The sequence below is a fragment of the Lindgomyces ingoldianus genome, assembly GCF_010093535.1.
Source record: "Lindgomyces ingoldianus strain ATCC 200398 unplaced genomic scaffold BDR25scaffold_71, whole genome shotgun sequence".
NCBI lineage: Eukaryota > Fungi > Ascomycota > Dothideomycetes > Pleosporales > Lindgomycetaceae > Lindgomyces > Lindgomyces ingoldianus.
Window position 1 is genome coordinate 111,944 of NW_022985232.1, and position 17,214 is coordinate 129,157.

The following is a 17,214-nucleotide window of genomic DNA, read 5'->3' on the forward strand; positions in this document are numbered from 1 at the left end:
CACCTACTTATTTCATATATATATTGACTCCTACAAAGGACTCCTCTAGCGATCAATTCAATCTAGTTCCTCATGCCTCTAGTGCTTCACATAGCTTCACAGCTAGTTTAGTAAAATACTACAATAGTTTATAAATAAGCTATAAAAGCAAAGCTTGCTTAGACTAATAGCTAGCGCATTAAGGTGCGTTGTTTAGGTTAAAGAATAGTTGCAGCATAATGCTTAGCAAAGTAGTATTAGACAGGTAATAGACATATAACAACAACATTTAACTATAGCGTGTAACTAATTACAGCCTATAACTAAGCGTAGCTAATACTAATCTCTAACACACAAATGTAGCTAATGCTAATCTCTAACATACTAATGTAACTAATGCTAATCCCTAACACACTAATATACCTAAAAAGATTGAATAAATATAACTAACTATAATTTAAAGATGTGTTATATAACATATACTAGAGTAAACTACATGTAAATTAATATAAAAGTGCACTTATATTAAGTATACATTTTTTTTAAAAAAATAATATAAGAAATATATAAAGTAATAAAAAATAGTATTACTAAAGTTTATTAAAAAAAAAGTGTAACTAACTAGTGTGTTGAAAAAAAAGATTTTATTTAACTTTTTATTTTATAAACTTAAATATATTAAGTAAAGTAAGCTTTGCTAATAACTTACTTTATTTTTTAGTAATACTATAAAAATAATAAAATTATTACTATGTTAATACTTTTTTACTTGTTACACTTTTTATTACTACTTAATATAGGCTATTTTACATTTTTAAAAAAAGTATATAAGCGCTAAGCTAAAAACTTTATATATAACTAAATTACTGATTATAAAGTAAGCTTATAAGTAAAGCAATACTTAAAAGTAAATAATAGCTAGCTTATTCTTAGCTTTAATTAGGTTAATAAAAAATTCTTTTTTAAAAACTTAAAGTTTATGTAAATTTAAAATTAGTTATTTAAAAATTAGTTAATTATTAGCTATAATTAAGAGAACACGTTTTAGCCCTAGCTCTTACCGCGTTCCTGCCTCTGCAATAGTCTTCCTGTTCTTTGCACCTTGCAGTCTCTAGCGTTGCGCCTGTTCCTTTCACCGCCTAATACCGCCACAACACGCCTAATACTGCTACCTAATATCTTTAATTTAATTGTTTTAGCATTAAAGCCCTAGTTGTAGAGCTGTAGCTTGTGTAGTTTGTTGCCTCTGCAGGAATTTCTTAGAGTGCTAGGGAGCTCTAGCGCTGCCTCTGCCTCTGCCTCTGCCTCTCTATGGCCGCAAAGATTAATGTAGTACATGTAATACCTTAACAAGCTGTTTTGCTTACACAACTGCTAGTTTAGCTTCTTTAACTACCGTTTAAATATAATAGGCTAATGCCTAGAGATGCTAGTAAGAGATTACCTAGCAGCGTTAGGAAATGCATAAAGCAAATTGCAGCAAATTGCAGCAAACTACAGTAGATTACAGCAGCAGGCAGCAATCCCTAGTAGATATTAGTTGTGTTGCAAGTAGCTCTACGTATAGAGAGGGTTCTAGGGGGGTAATGCCTCTAGACAAAAAGCCTTAAAAAGGGCAGCAATAATTACGCAGAAGCTAGTGTTAGCGTAATAGGAAATTACTAAGCTTTAAGCAGCTAATAAGGCAGCTACATTTAGAAAGGCCTGCGCTTAACAGCTCTAAAGGAGTTTAGGGCGCGCAATGACAGAAAGAAGGCAAAGAAGCAGGTGCAAGCTAAAGTAGGTGAGCAATCCTAAAGGCGCTGCGGACAGTACAATTAGACTAGGCATAACGCGCAAACGTGTAAGCAAGAAGTAGAAGTAGTATCTAAATAATATTCTAGGCTGTACTGTACTATATAGTGCTAGAGCGGGTTTTTATGCTAATTTAAAACTAGTTTAGCTTTATAAAAAATATTAAAGCTAAGTATAGTATTTAAAATAATAATATATATAACTTTAATAAATAGGCTTTATACTAGGCTAGATATTTACTAACTATACTTATACTTAAAACTTTACTTTAAGCTTTAGATAATGCTTTATATACATACTAAGCTAGGTTATGCTAATATAGCCTGAATTATACTTAGCGTGTAAAGAGTTAGGTATATTAGCTATAGCTGCTAGCTAAGAAGAAAATTCTTATATATATAGCTTAAGTATATGCTTAATAATTACTTACTTTTTATTATTATTTAGCTTTTATAAGTTAGCTATAAAATTAGCTTATAAAAGTTATTTAGTATATTAGTTATTTATTATTTTTTAAAAAAATTTATAAATTACTATAGTATATTACTTTAAATATTTTAAAAAGCTTAAAGTATAAGCTATATCTAATATTTTATTAGCATGTTTAAGTAGTTGTTAGAAATGCATTAGTATAAAAAGAGTAGTCTAGTAGGGTCTTAGTAAAAATAAGTAACTTAGGTATGTAAGCAACTTGCCTATGGTGTACGTTAGTAATTTGTTTTTAAAACCTACTACTTTACATAGATTAAGCATAAATCTTTATATATTATAGTTAAAATGTATTATGTAATTATTTACTTTTGTTGTAACTATAGTAAGTGTAAGGCTATTAAGTTATATTTTATATAAAAATGTAACTCTATAAAGCCAATCTATAAGATACTATGTACTTGTAAAGAAGTGTTATGATTGTGGCTTTAAAGTGCTTCTTCCGTGAGGACGAAGGCTTCAAGGTTCTCTAGGAAGAGTCGCGCGGGGAATTAGACTAGACTGAGTCGAGGGTGGACATGACAGTGCTCGCCCCGGGGGAAACCTATATGCGTATGATTATTGCTTGGTAGAGAGTAAGAATGCTGATAGGAGCTGGGCTGAGACGGATCATCACCCGAGCCGACATTTTGTCAGTACAGAAAACCAGTCTAGATAGGTCTACGGCATCGTCCACATTAGACTTTACGTTCAATTCCTCACTGCCATTATAGGGGTTCTTACAGAGTTTGTAGTAGTCTACACATACACAGCAACGTCAAAGCGATCACAACCATGTTTGGGAACATGGAGCGTCAGTCACTCCCTTTTTTGTTATTAAAGAGTCCGTACACTAGGAGGCGGCGTGGTGGTGGGGGATGTCTTGCTATTCTGTTTTGCCAAAGTTGTTCCGCTTAGGCAGTTGCATATGTTAACTAGTTTTTCCGGTCTCTTACATTGAACAAATGGAAAGCTGTATCCATATAATGACTCTCTTCTGCTCGTGCTAAATAGAATATTCCGCTCTTGTGCTCACCGAAACAGACCTGGGACTCAACAGAGGATCCCGAAGGTCAAATTACGTATCTTTCCTCCAACGTAACCTTTAGGGGGCCATCTTTCCACAAGAATGGGGCCCCTAAGCTAAGCATGCAGCTGACTTTAACCTGCTCGTGGCCTCCTGCTGAAGGTGCCTGGAGCGCGTTGCCGTATTTTCCACCCTGCGCGTTTACGTTGGCGTCCTTGCTGGGCAGCAGCTCAACCATTCTATTGTGCCCGCTCTTCGCCGCGAGGTATAACAGAGTCTGACCAGACTCGTCTCTTCTTTCTTCTGTGGCCGCTATTTCTCGAACTTGGCTTTGCATTATGGCCTTTGATACATTTGACAGCCCAAATTGTGCTGAAAGAAACGAGCAAGCTAGCCTACGCATCTCGCCTTCAACAGTTTCCACGTGTTCTCCCCAGTACGTCGCAGCATAGTGAAGGAACCTGTTTTGCTGGAGCCTATACTCAAACTCCTTATCAGAAGAACAGCTACCACTTTTGAAAACGTCAAAGGACAGATATGTCAGGCATGTGGTGGCGATATCCTTCTGAGCGTACGGATTCCATGTATCTCTAATACGCTCACAGTATTCTTGTGTGGTGTAGTGCACAAGACGGATAACGGTGCTTTCTTGATCAACAACGACAAGGCCAGCGCACACAGACACCAGGTCTTCAACGTCGTGTTTATTCTCTTGGTCAAGCTCCGCCTTTTCTGGCTCTACCGCTATGGTGCAGGATATCTCATCTGTCGTAATTGGTCTTTTTGCATATGTAGTCCACGATATGATCTTTTTGGCTAGTTCAAAGCCGCCGCTTAGCTGGCCTTCAATCCTCTGGATGGCATGTTTATATGCATGATCGAGCGTGACCGAGCCTTTTGAGAGTCCAGCTAGAGTCAACGTTACGTCTTTTGCTGTTCGTTTGTCTAATAAAGAATCTGTGTGCAAGCGAGCGAGAAGAAACCTAAGAACGCATAAGTTAATGTTTATAAATAATTCAAAATTCATACATTGTATCCACTGCGCCTGCGATCTTTTCTTGCACCATTTGCTGCAGCGCAACGTCACGCTGGATGTATTTAGGCAGTCGGTACATCTGGCCAGCCACAAAGCGCTTCACGTCCTCACTAGCTTGCACCTCTAGCCTTAGTGCTGCCCTGAACTTATCTTCAATCTCTGGTATAAAACGCGAGGTAACCATTAAGCGAATGTCTCGCACTGCCTGTAGGTCTTGAAGTTTGGTTAGAAACCGGTGACGTGCGGCGTCTTGACACTCGTCCAGAGTATCGACCACAATATAGATAGTCGAGTAATGTTAAAGTACATCTAGAAGAGCACTAAACACCTCGTCGAGTGATGGCTTAGTCCCTCGGTCGGTATGCTGCCTGTACAGGCGCTCCACGGGCTCTACAATCGATGGTCGAGCCTGCACTAGCTGCCTAAGGATAGCTGCTAGCATACTGGTAGCATCTTGCTCCTCCTGCGCTTTGTAGTTGCAGTACACATAAGTGACTCCACAGAAGCTATTTTGCGTTGACTTTAAAAGATAATCAATCGCGATGGCTGCTATCATGGTCTTCCCGGCTCCTGGGATTCCTGGGCAGAAAAGAGTTGCTTTAGCTTCGCTGAGCCATCTTGCTACCTTATTCGCGTCTAGAAACCACTGGCCTGTTCCTTTCTGTTTACGCTTTATAAAGTCGGATTGTTGAGCGGGGTAATCTGTACACGGCATCGAATCGAGAAGCCTGCGGTGCTCCCCGTCGCCATGGTGTTTAATAGAACGTAACTGTTACTATCAGTAGTCTTTTTGGGGCGTTACTGGCGGCAATAGGGTTTCGTTCTTACGGAGAGAGTGAATTAAAGCGGCCTTACGGGCAGTAACAGTTACTGCAGTAGCTGGCGTTTCTAGAGGCTCTTAACACAATCTTGCCAATATAGTCGCGGAGATTGTTCCACTCCAAGATTGTGGAAGGAAATAGCTGCAATTTAGCTCTTGACACGATATCTAAGGCCCCCAGGTTTCAGCTGGCGACCTCCAGCCCAGATAATGTCCCACTTAATGTTAGAATTTAGGCTGTTAAGGCAAGAGTCCTTAGGAAACTTGTAAGGATAGAATCACTAGTAAATAAGGCCTTAATTATAGAGCTCTAGGAGCTTCTAGAGGAAGCCCTTAACGTCTTAAGGCAATAAGAGCTTGCAAAGTGTTAAACTAGTGCTAAAAGCTTTAAGTGCTACGTGGAGTTTAGCACACATATAGTAACAATAAAAGCAATATTAGAAGTAAGATGTAGGTAAATTAAGGAGTTACTTTACTGTTCTGTACTAACAATAGATAGGATAGTTAAAAAAGTACAAACTCTAGTGTATTAGTGCGCGCTTAGCCCTTATACTGCTACGCGTAAAAACGTTCTCTGCAAACGCGTTAACAAAACACTAAGAAATTAATTAGTATACGCAGTTACTGCAGTAACTATAGCCTTATTAACTGTACAGTAACAGAAGGCCATTCACTTTTGTTGTACCTGCTAAGAGATTGTTACTATCAGTAATAGTAGGAACAGTGTTACGTTCTATTAAACACCATGCTTGCTTCTCAGCACCGTTGATTGTGAGCTTCTTGCTCTTGAGTGGCTAACAAGACCTCCGCTAAAGGTTGAGAGAAGCTTTGACAACAATGGCGATAATTCCCTCCATTCGAATTACAAGCTTTGAGCACACAAGGCTGAATCTGTCGTAGCATCTCCACCTCAGTTTCCACTCCCCAGTTCTTCTTCTGGGCTCTCACGTTTATCCCACTTCTTTCAGCAATGCAAATGTCCTACTATTTGAGAGTGCTAATCGATCAGTTCTGTTATGAGCCAGTTAGCGCTACCGAACACATAGGGGGCCACGTGACCGAACAGAACTGGCCGAAGCTATCGCAGGGTAGTTATGGAGCTGACGGATAATAGAGGAGGGCATATGGAGTTACGAGTAGTCAACTAGGTGATGAGAGCCAAACAAGGTCGATTCAGCTGAGAAGTAAGGTCTCTCGGGTTCATATAGTGGATAAAAGAGCCCCAGTCCTAATCGGGTATGCCGTAGTCCTCAATGGGAAATAGGTACATTCACTGAGATTATAGTCACGTGAACAACTGTCACGTGCGACAGAACCAATTCGCTGCCTGAATTCGAATGCTTCCTATCGAAGTTCTCCCGTCCGACTCATCTCAGTGAACTCCGTCGGCCACCCTGTCAAACCCTACTGACTCTAGCGATCTGCGATATAAGTACTGCATACATTGCTGCGCAAGCATTTCTCGACGAAAAGCATGAAGGACCAGACTATGTGTCTCTCAATGACAATAACGATTATACGCTAGGTAAGACTAGGAAACACAACTTTGTCATCTCCGTCCTTCCCCACGGGATATGCTGCACAGTTTTCCTGAGGTTAAAATTGGTCTGATGGTAGGCATTAGCGGTGGTGTACCAGCCTAAAGCATGACATCCATCTTGGTGACATCGTGTTAGGTGCTACTAGTGCCAGGTAGGGTAGGGTATCCCAATACGGCTTAGGGAAAACGATATAATATCAGGAGTTCCAAGAGAAGGGATTCTTGAGCCAGCCACACACAGCTCTGTGGGCGGCAGAAAATGGACTCATGGCGGCCCACAAGATCGACGGAAATGGGGTTCAACGGGCAGGAGCACAAACAACCAGACCCAAGCAGCGACAGATTGTATCAACCCCCAGTCATTCATCCTCCAAACGACCAAGCAGACTGTGCGACTGCGTGTGGTGATGATCCATCGAAACTGATGGCGCGACGCGAACGCACTGAAGACAATGACAATCTAGCAATTCACTACTGTCTACTTGCTTCGACGGGCCTATTCATGAAGGCTGCTCTTCTTTAGGATAAATCTGCAAAGGAATGGGACGTCCTGCGTTTTGAAATAGAAGCGGTAGGACTGATAAACCAATTTCCTTGTCTGGTAAATTGCGGTATCTGTAACTACTCGGACACACACATGAATAAGAAATGGCAAAGACATGCACCAACAGTAGCTACTGCATACGTAAAAGATCTTCTCGGCCAAATCGCCCTAAATATTGTGGAAGCGGAGAAGAGGGCCGGTGATATGCTTCCTAGTACGTTTAGGTTCATCTAAAGATCAGTTTATCTAATACTTAGCTGCATATGTTCAATAGATGTCTGCGGAAAGGTTAAGGAGATGTCGCGACGCGTTGACAGACTTCTACGGGAGCGACATGATCGGGAGCGTGACGCCATTCATACCTGGATCATGCAAACTGACTGCGGACATCAGAAAAGAGGGCACATCAAGAGGCGAGGGCCGGGAACTGGCCAATGGTTTCTAAACTCAACTGAGTTCCAGGAATAGGTGAAGGCTAGAGCGAAGACATTATTCTGCCCAGGCATTCCTGGTGCGGGAAAGACTACGACAACATCTGTTGTTATAAAACACCTCTGTACAAAACATCAGAATCACGAAAAACTTGGCATCGCATACATGTACTACAATTTCCAAAGACAGTAGCAATAGAAGCCAGAACATCTCCTCGCGAGCCTGTTAAAACAGCTAGATCAACGGCAGTCTTCCACACTTAAAGGCTTAAAGACGCTTCTAATTCGTCTCAGCCGTTAAATATATGATTTCAAGGGTGTTCAAGTGTCATTAACCTAAATAGGTAATGAATCAAGTCAAGTTGAACCTTGAAAACGCTACAAACTTGCTTGTTGACAAGTCTGGCCGTAATGGAGTTTTAGGACGCTAACTATGAGTAGGAAGGTAATAAGACGCTCCGCAAGTCATTTACGGCGCAGTGTAGCCGCTATCGCACGATAACCGTGGTTATTATGATAGGGGTTGCATCGCGGTGGAAGGCAAGCGGAGGGCACTTGCGCCAGGATAAATGGTGCTCAACAAAGCCGCCGCGCCCCCGAAATTCAAAATTCAGACGATAACTCCACCCGTAAACCACTGAAAATCAAAGCAGCCTGCCATCGACACCCCCTCACTCGCGGGTGCATTCCACTGTTTCCATGCTGTCGCGCCTTGAACAAAACCCACCACGAGCCCGGCACATCTACCTAACTTCAGCTCTTACGCCGCATCACTCGTATTGCCGCACATGATTTTACGTCCGGCGCGGCAACCTGGCAACCTCAGCCATAGAAGCTTGTTGCCCGGCTAAATTCTTGGGCGAAATGCTTTTCTAAACTCCCAACCTTCTTCCACTCAACGCGATTATTATGTTCGGGATGTTCGCAAACCTTTAAGGTATAGCGGTAACTATCATGGTGATTTCACTCAGAGACAATGCCGTTATGAGGGCCCACCCCGGGTAGTGCCGAATCGTTCTGGTAGGGATTTAAATGTCGCATTCTCTCATCCATGAAATTTTCTACCTTCGAAGAAGCACCAAGCTTCTAAGTTGGCGCATCGAACAGGAATACATCCACCCGCAATAAATATCTACCAATGCGAGATCTCGCATGATTAGGAAGTCGAGGCCGTCGTAGTGCGCAGCCTTTGGGTTGATGTGGTTTCCTTCCAGACCCACCTCAGCACTAGAAGCTGCAGCCAACCGTCCTCTATGCGCATTTACCCCGGTCACGATCGCCTCCACTCTACGCCTTGATGGTCCCATGGTGTCGGACTTCATTTTCAAATAGCTCACAACCTGTCCTGCAACGGTCTCTTCTATTGAGATCTTCCATCCGGCCTAAAAATTTCGCATTCACCCTTAGCACGCCAACCCACCGTTCATGTACCGGGAATATCACTCGAGTGATCAGCCATTCCTGGGTTACCCAACTCGGCGTGCAATATCCCGCCTCCTTCCGATATTGATGAGGCTCCGGGTTTCCGTAATAACGCAATGAGATCCGAATACAGGGTGTCGCATCCTTGCACCACGCTATTGGTCGGAACAATCCAATTTTAATCTACCATCGCATGCAACAAACTTCTGCGAAAGTGTAGTAGTATGGAGAACCGCTCCGCAAACATCTTCCCCACAATCAGGTCAAGGCTATATGAAATGGAATTCCATATAATGTCTCTAGAACCCGCTTTCCTGGTCCAGAGGATTTCAAGGTTTGCTTTCGACGCGTCGGATCACTACCATGGGACTCATCAACCATCTCAAATCCGGCAACTCAAAGGGCGCGGCGGGCGACCCGGTGCTCTCTCGCATTGTTGAAGAAGACAAAGTCTCATGGATCCGGAAACCGAATTTGCGAAACCTGTACTTTCTGCTTGTTCCTGCAGCCATTGGGATTGAGATCACGTCGGGTTTTGACTCGCAGCTGATCAACGCGCTTCAAATTGTACCGTCATGGATCAAATGTACGTCGATGCAAACCATGCTGCAACGAACGAATCCTTCCAGCTAACTTTGGCTTCGAGATTACCACCATCCAGAAGGCTCGTTGAAAGGAATTATCGCAGCAGCATACTCCCTTGGTGCTATCCTCTCACTACCTTTCATCCCCTGGGTTGACGATAAGGTCGGCCGCCGCGGATCTATCTTGGTTGGTTCAATCATTATGGTAATCGGAGCCATCATCCAGGGCTTTTCCAACCATGGTACAGTCCCTTCCTTCCACTCTGTTCCCTACTGCTAATAAAATTTTCCTAAGTCGCCATGTACATCGTCGCCCGTCTCATCCTAGGCTTCGGCATCCCTGCCTGCATCGTTGCAGGCTCGTCCCTAATCGGCGAACTCGGCTACCCTAAAGAACGGCCCATCCTCACTTCTCTCTTCAACGTCTCCTACTTCGTCGGCCAAGTCATCGCCGCTGGCATCGTCTTCGGCACCAACAGCATCAAAAGCGACTGGGCCTGGCGCATCCCCTCGCTTCTCCAACTCGCTCCTTCGGTACTGCAAATAGTTTTTGTGTTCCTGCTCCCCGAAAGCCCGCGTTGGCTGATAAGTCACGACCGTATTGAAGAGGCGGAGGCTATTCTTGTGAAGTACCATGCGGAAGGGAATCCGGAATCGGAGTTTGTGAAAGGCGAGATCGAACAGATTCGTGCGACTATTCAGCTTGAGGCGGAAGCGGCGAAGAAGTCATGGTTAGATTTACTCGCGACGAGTGGGATGCGGAGACGCACATTAATTACGTCCATGTTGGGGCTATTTACGCAGTGGTCTGGGAACACGCTGATTTCGTACGTCCGCGATTGTCAACCCCAGTTTTAACATTAATGGGAGAGGAGATGCTTACAATATTTGCTAGCTACTTCTTCGGAGATCTCATGACTATGATTGGCATCAAAGACAGCATCACCAAGCAAAAACTCAACGTAGGCTACGCCTGCTGGTCGCTCATCACAGGTGGTGCCGTCGCGCTTGTTGTCACCCGATTTAAACGTCGTTCGCTGTACATGTTGTGTACACTGTCACTGTTGTGTGTGTATACGGGATGGACGATTAGTATGCAAAAGGCGACGTTGGGGGAGAAGAATAAACATCATAACAAGGGGGCGAGCATCGCGAGCGCTTTTTTCATCTTTGCGTATCAGCCTTGTTATAATATCGGATTCAATGCGTTGACGTATAGTAAGTTTGAGGCCAGTTTTCTTCGGTTTTCTCTTACCTCTCTCCTCCGTGTCCCTGCATCCCTTTCCCTAATCTCTTCCCCGCCTTCAGGTTCAATTCAAGATACTACGCCCCTTTCCCTGTCCCCGCACCCTTTCCCGCCGTGCCAATTCTAACTGCAACTTAACTGTTCTTCCCTTTTCCAATGCCAATCCTCCCCCATCCCCACCCACCAATCCTATCCCTTTCTATTCTGGCCGACACAATTGCCCCTCCCCTGTCAACCCTACCCTCCTCGATAGAATTTCCCGTCCCTCTCCCCATCCTATTACTTCATTTTAACCACCTAAATCTCCGCACAACCGACCACTAACTCCTCCCTCTCCCAGCGTACATGGTCGAAATATGGCCCTACACCGAACGGTCGCGCGGGATTGCGGTATTCCAACTCTTTGGACGGCTCGCAGGGTTCTTTACGACGTTTGTTAATCCGATTGGACTGAGGAATATTAGCTGGAAATGGCTAATTGTTTATTGCTGTTGGCTCGCGTATGAGGTTGTGTTTGTTTGGTTCATATTTCCTGAAACCGCTGGGAGAACTCTTGAGGAGCTTGCTTTCCGTAAGTGGACTGTTCTTCAATGGAATGAGAAGGGTTCCTCTACCCCCCTGTCGCTGATCTATCTCTCCTTATTCCTGCCTAGCCATTCGCTAACCGTCTCCCTTTATAGTATTCGAAGACGAAGAACGCGCACATCTAGCTGCAGAGGCCGTCGAGAAGACACTACATGCAGACGATAAATTAAGTGTTCACGATAAGCACTTAGAGCACCGTCTTTAGCGGGATCATTGCGAGGAGACGAGGAAGGCGGGAGATTGAATGGGGTATAGTAGTGACAGGGAATTCATGGTTCGGTATGTTAGGCAGGCTTTTGGGCTGGCTACGATTTGGACTGCTAGATTGTTGGGCATGGGAGTGTAGGGGTGAGATTGCCATGGCATGTTCCTGGGACTTGATTATTGAGCGACGAGGCGAAGATTCGAAGGCAGCAGCAGGAGTTGGAGGCTTAGGACCAGGATATGGTTTGGTCGAAGATTTAGGTGTGGTATATATAGCGAGCGGTTTTTGTATGTACGGCCCGGGGCAATGTTAATACTAACCTTCCTTTCTTTTTCAATCAATTAGAGCCGCTAGGTTTGAACCCGAGTGGGTCTGCGAACAGTCGACATCCTTCTTCCAAGTATATCGACTGATTTTACCGAGTACCTTATCGACCTTCCGGGCCCGGATTTCGTTTAGGATTCCGAAGGATGGATAAAGGTTGATCTGCTGTTGAGATTGGCGTTCTGGTTTACGTGATATCTAAACTCTCGGGGTGTGTATATTTTTCAAACCATGGGGAGTGGATAAAACGAGAGAGGTAAGTCGTTTACGAAAAGACAACCGACCAAGACGTACAATCACAGAAAAGCTTAGAAGCTTACTAGTCTCTGCACTATTGACACTATTTACCCGAATTTATATTAACGAATGAATGGGTGCCGATGGAAGAGTTGGGGTTTGTAAGTTAGCGGCTAGTAGTAGCTTTTAGGCTGCTAGCACCTAGTAATACTTGGCTACATTTCATTGGTGATTTGCCTTCCCAGGCGTTAGAGCTCTCGATGAGGGGGTCTAACTGTTAGTATGATAAGCAAGAGCTTCTAACTAGTTAAGCCTTAGGTAACGCAAACGATACCCTACCAATAAGCCGAAGCCACCTATACTTCTAGTACAACTTCCTCTGCTCTATTGGGAATTGTGATTACGGACTAAATCTAATATGGCTGGAAATAAGCAGCAAAACTAGTGACTGCAATGCATAATTACTATCCTACACGCGAATTAACTATTGGTTGTGATAGTGGAGTGGTGTGGAGTCCCGTAATTACAGTAACTAGCTAAGAACATCTTACCCCATCTTACCCTACTTCAACTATTAATCAGCTGCTTAGATGTATTTAAATTATTAGCGTGCGGGTGCTTACAACTAGAATGGAAAAAATTCTCACCATCAGTTACAAGTTTTAAAGTCACTGTAGCTCCCACTCGTTCATATTAACGACTGCAGGAAGTACGTCTCCTGTTTCCGGGTACGTTTACCACAGTAACTCTTTATCTAGGGACTTCTGACTCCTTTTTTTAGAGGGTTTCTGTCGCCGCTTTTGGAGTCACTAGCGCCTAAAGTGCCAAGTCTAACCCCTATAACACCGTGAGCTCTTATTCGCTGCTTCTGTACTGCCCTATGCTTTTATTACTTCCTAGACCCTAAAATTAGCGGTAACTTAATGAGTCCAAAGTGGCCCTATATCTATCTTGCTGATGTATCGATGTTGGGCGAAACATCTTGATCCCTACAAGTAAATCATTAACGCTTTCTACTAAAGAAAAACTTTACCGGGCATGGCCTAAGCGTGACCCAAAGAATCTCCGCTTGCTATCAGAGTTATAAGGTTTGAGGAGTTTCGCCAACTATAATATTGTCCACGCTTTCTCCACCATGCCCACTTCACAATAATATTGTCTTGTCTATATATAGAAAGGCCTAGCGTGCTCGTTCGCTCACTATCCATAAACCCACTGACTTTTGCTTGCACCCTATCATGCTATATAGCCCCCTTCCTAATCCTATTTAATGCAGCTCCTATTACATTTAGCAGACCGTGTCGCACGTGTTTCACGCGATACTATACCCGTGTACTGCGCTATTCACTCATTAGGACTAGCTTCTTCTTCGTACAGTATATAGTCAGCCCAGAGCTCTCTCTCGCTCCTTAGACCATACAATACACTGGTTCAATTCACCTTGTTTGGATCTCAATACCTTGTCCACTCGCCTACTATATGGCCCCTCTCAGCTCATGCGAGAGACCGTTCTGTTTGGTTTGCTGTCGGTCTGCCCTGTTAATTGTAACTCAAGTAGCTGTAGTGCACAGGCTTCACTTTTGCTATATTCTCTACGGATATTGTATTACATCTTTGTTAGCAGGGCTGGGGTTAAAGTAGTGTGAAAAAGTTGATTGTTGTGTTTGCATTGTGTGATGTATGTGTAGAAGTTGTTTGTCGAGAGTTATATGAGATTAAGTGGTATTTAAAGCGTAGTTGGGTGCCAAGATGGCTGTGGAGCTAATAGGATCCTGCTTACAATCTTGAATATCGAATTCTAGGCCGTGAACAGGTTCCTTAACGTCAGCGCTAGCTTTAGAACTACACAAATGCTAGATGGCATTCTGCTAGTAGTAGTAGCTAAGCTGAGCTACGTAATTACCAAGAATTATTATAGTGTTAGGATTCATTTTCTAACCCACCTTAAATTAGGATATTTTGGCACAAGATTATGTGCTGCAGAGCACCTTACCTAATCTTGTATCCCCTTTTATGAAACAGGGAATCCACCTGACTTTGCAATTTGCTATAAATAGATAGTTATGTAAATTCTAGAACTATTCCGGTTAGGGTTAGGGCCTAAGCATCGGTGTCAACACTAAGAACTCCAAAACAGGCTCTAACAAGGCTAACTTTTTCATTTTTCCATAAGCACGAAGTGCTCTACTTTTCTTCTTATTCGTGTATTTGCCCTCCCACTTCCTCTCCTTCCTCTTGACCCTCAACAGTAAACCTGGCATCCATAGATGAAGTCGTTGCTCGGGGAGCCAAGAATCAGCCTAATATATTGTGCCATCTAAGTCATCGTACACGTGGCTAGAGTCAAATTTTCACAGTTGGGAGAGTAAGCGAAACACGCTATCGGGTATTAGAAATTGCTGCACTAAGGGCCGTGTTGCTGTGATACTTCTAAAGCACCTCGTGTCCAAACTCGATCGTTCTTTCTCCGCAACATCTTTTTTTTATTATTACTACTGTACGTGATGCTTCTTGCATGCGTATTAATATTACCAACTTACTTATTAGTTCAATAAGGCTTTATTACACTTGGTATTTTCAATCGCAGGATCCTAAGAATATGTCAGGTAACATTAGGGCAAAGAGGGAATGGCGAAAACGCGCCCATGTTTGAGTATTATGTAGTTCTAAGCATTAGGTGGCAGATCTGTTGAAGGCTCAATAGTAGATTACCTAAGAACATTCTGTCGCACGTGTCTCACGCGATATCATACCCATGTACTGCATCATTCACTCATTAGGCATAGCTCCTCTCTCGTACAGTATATAGTCAGCACAGAGCTCTATCGAGCTCCTTAGACCTTACAATACACTCGTACAATCCACTTTGTTTGGATCTCACTATCTTGTCGACTCGCTTCCCATATGACCCCTTCTCAGCTCATGCAAGACATTCCCCTGCAACGCTAATTTTCCCGGGACGACTTCCTTGGGATGTTAAGTGTTCCAGGACGCCAAATTCTCTCGAGGCCGATTTCCCTCAGAGACTAATTCTACTGGGAGGATTTTCCTAGGATGCGGATTCTCCTAGGACGCTAACTTTCCCGAGACCGATTCTCCTCAGAGGCTAATGTTGCAAGTGGCAAGGTTAACCTCCTACCAAGTACAGCAGAAGAATATATAAGCGGAAAAAAATGCACGCGCGACAGTTAATTCTCCTCGGACTAGGACGCTTAGGCGCTTATCCCCAAACACCGCTGCATGATCTATGCAGCTTCCTAAACAGCTATTTAACGATGAGCTAAAGGAATCCTCTATCGACGCGATTTTATACCCAATTTAATAAAGCTTAGTAAGGTAGAAGAGCACGTCTTGTTGCGAACACACTTGCGCTAGACGCACGAGGATTTTCGTCTCGGCTGCTAAATGTAGGATTTCTGTCTGTGTGTTAAATATGGGCTGTGGACCTTCTAAATACAAGTGCGACTATAGCTGTGGTAGCGCGTCATGTGGTAGGTTTTAAGTGTGGAGTGATTGAGTTGCAACCTGTTAGATCAGTGTATCGTATCGTGTCGCGAAAAAGCATCCACGAGTTAAAAACTAGTCGCTGCTAAGTGTATTCATTTCCGCTGTGGAAGCAACGGTTTTAAACCGCATCTGTGGGTTGGAGCCGTTGTCGCACGTGTCTCACGCGATATCATACCCATGTACTGCACACACCTGAGATCAATTAATCAAGCAAGCTGGCAGTTTCTGGCTTAATTAATTGCGTTTTAGTATAAGGTTTAGCTAGATTAATTAAATTAGCTTAGCAGAAAGTTGCTAGCTTAATTAGTAGCTTAGGTGCTTAATTTCTAAATAGAAAAGTTGTATATATTTTTTAGTGTTAAGTCTTAGCTGTTGTCCTATGTATCTAGATTATTGTCTTTGCCTACCTACTTACTAAGCTTGTACAAAACGTCTATCTGCTTGTTAGTAAGCTTTAATTAGCCTATATTATTGTTGTTGCTGCTACTAAAACTAGCCTATCTCTATTATTATACTAAGTGTAGTGCTGCAAGTAGCTTAGGTAATATATAGTGTTAGTAAGGCTTTAGTAGATCTTTAAGCTTACTAAAGACGCGCTTACACTTACAGCTTAAAGCTAGTATAAAGAGTATTATAAGCGCTATCTTACTAAAGTTAGGATATTAATTGCGCAGCCTAAACTAGTATTATATAGGATTAGTGCTCTTACTAATAATTAGCTTACGCTTTTACTACTTATACTTATCCTTTTTAGTATTGCTATGTGTAGGATTAATAATGCTATTAATTATATTATTAATATTGCTTAGTTTTTTTAGTGCGCGTGTGTAGCAAGGCCTTAGTAACAGTAGTAACTTATAATCTACTTATAGTGCCTAGAAATTAAGATTATTAGATGCTAGCTAATTAAACTTCTTAGCCTACACTTAATTACAGTAGTGTTTGTAGTAAAAATAAAGTATTATAGTAGTATAGTAAGCTAGCAAGTTGTTAAGTTTAGCGTAGTACTTATTTACTTTAAGCAGCGCTGTGTGTAGATTAATAGGAAGATAATCTTTAAGCGCCTTATTATAAGTGTTATAGACTACACTATTATAGTAGAGAAGGTAAGCTTTTAATTAAGTAAGTAGAAACTTAAACATTAAGATTACCTTAGTAATTATACTAAAGCTATACTTACTACATCTTTTAAAGCGCTTTATACACTTTTTAAGTAGCCTAAAAACTTTTATATAGTTAGTAATAATAGCTTAATTAGTAGCTGTAAGGCTGTCTAATCTTATCTACTATAAAGTAGTAGGCTAATCCTTGCCTTATAAGTTAGCGTAGATATTCTCTTTTGCTATATTTTATATATAGGTGTTTACATATGTGTTAATAGCTAGTGTAAGCTTTATAGCTTACTTAAAATAGTTAAAGTATAAGTTCTAGTGTGTAACTACTAGCTTAATTAGCTGTAGTATTA

At 42.4% G+C, this 17,214-nt stretch overlaps 7 protein-coding genes across 7 annotated transcripts; 3 read left to right on the top strand and 4 right to left on the bottom strand.

Annotated features, from left to right (window-relative positions):
- Positions 1-3,314: 3,314 nt before the first annotated feature.
- On the bottom strand, positions 3,315-5,043 carry BDR25DRAFT_247717 (uncharacterized protein; the record flags this gene model as incomplete). Its single annotated transcript, XM_033685956.1, has 3 exons — positions 3,315-4,251; positions 4,298-4,560; positions 4,633-5,043. Coding segments are annotated over 3 exons (1,611 nt in total), but the record flags the coding sequence as incomplete, so codon positions are not given.
- Positions 5,044-6,275: 1,232 nt separating this feature from the next.
- On the top strand, positions 6,276-8,490 carry BDR25DRAFT_363542 (uncharacterized protein; the record flags this gene model as incomplete). Its single annotated transcript, XM_033696750.1, has 13 exons — positions 6,276-6,291; positions 6,333-6,360; positions 6,438-6,729; positions 6,770-6,816; positions 6,846-7,068; positions 7,129-7,140; positions 7,188-7,422; positions 7,483-7,663; positions 7,711-7,888; positions 7,984-8,055; positions 8,081-8,172; positions 8,204-8,320; positions 8,373-8,490. 13 exons carry the CDS (start codon positions 6,276-6,278, stop codon positions 8,488-8,490), a joined length of 1,611 nt encoding a protein of 536 aa, XP_033539645.1.
- A 112-nt stretch (positions 8,491-8,602) lies between these two features.
- On the bottom strand, positions 8,603-9,256 carry BDR25DRAFT_363543 (uncharacterized protein; the record flags this gene model as incomplete). The annotated part of the gene is made up of 4 exons (XM_033696751.1): positions 8,603-8,725; positions 8,776-8,999; positions 9,071-9,216; positions 9,249-9,256. 4 exons carry the CDS (start codon positions 9,254-9,256, stop codon positions 8,603-8,605), a joined length of 501 nt encoding a protein of 166 aa, XP_033539646.1.
- A 168-nt stretch (positions 9,257-9,424) lies between these two features.
- On the top strand, positions 9,425-11,792 carry BDR25DRAFT_298949 (general substrate transporter; the record flags this gene model as incomplete). The annotated part of the gene is made up of 6 exons (XM_033689112.1): positions 9,425-9,647; positions 9,708-9,887; positions 9,941-10,472; positions 10,541-10,863; positions 11,232-11,462; positions 11,572-11,792. The coding sequence occupies 6 exons, from the start codon at positions 9,425-9,427 to the stop codon at positions 11,679-11,681; spliced, it is 1,599 nt and encodes a 532-aa protein (XP_033539647.1). The 3' UTR covers positions 11,682-11,792.
- Positions 11,793-12,930: 1,138 nt separating this feature from the next.
- BDR25DRAFT_363545 (uncharacterized protein) lies at positions 12,931-13,912 on the bottom strand (the record flags this gene model as incomplete). Its single annotated transcript, XM_033696752.1, has 7 exons — positions 12,931-12,960; positions 13,012-13,079; positions 13,163-13,231; positions 13,297-13,475; positions 13,591-13,668; positions 13,719-13,778; positions 13,839-13,912. The coding sequence occupies 7 exons, from the start codon at positions 13,910-13,912 to the stop codon at positions 12,931-12,933; spliced, it is 558 nt and encodes a 185-aa protein (XP_033539648.1).
- Positions 13,913-14,870: 958 nt separating this feature from the next.
- Positions 14,871-15,295, top strand: BDR25DRAFT_363547 (uncharacterized protein; the record flags this gene model as incomplete). The annotated part of the gene is made up of 3 exons (XM_033696753.1): positions 14,871-14,889; positions 14,938-14,999; positions 15,029-15,295. The coding sequence occupies 3 exons, from the start codon at positions 14,871-14,873 to the stop codon at positions 15,293-15,295; spliced, it is 348 nt and encodes a 115-aa protein (XP_033539649.1).
- A 1,380-nt stretch (positions 15,296-16,675) lies between these two features.
- BDR25DRAFT_247711 (uncharacterized protein) lies at positions 16,676-16,846 on the bottom strand (the record flags this gene model as incomplete). The annotated part of the gene is made up of 1 exon (XM_033685955.1): positions 16,676-16,846. A coding segment is annotated over one exon (171 nt), but the record flags the coding sequence as incomplete, so codon positions are not given.
- Positions 16,847-17,214: the final 368 nt, after the last annotated feature.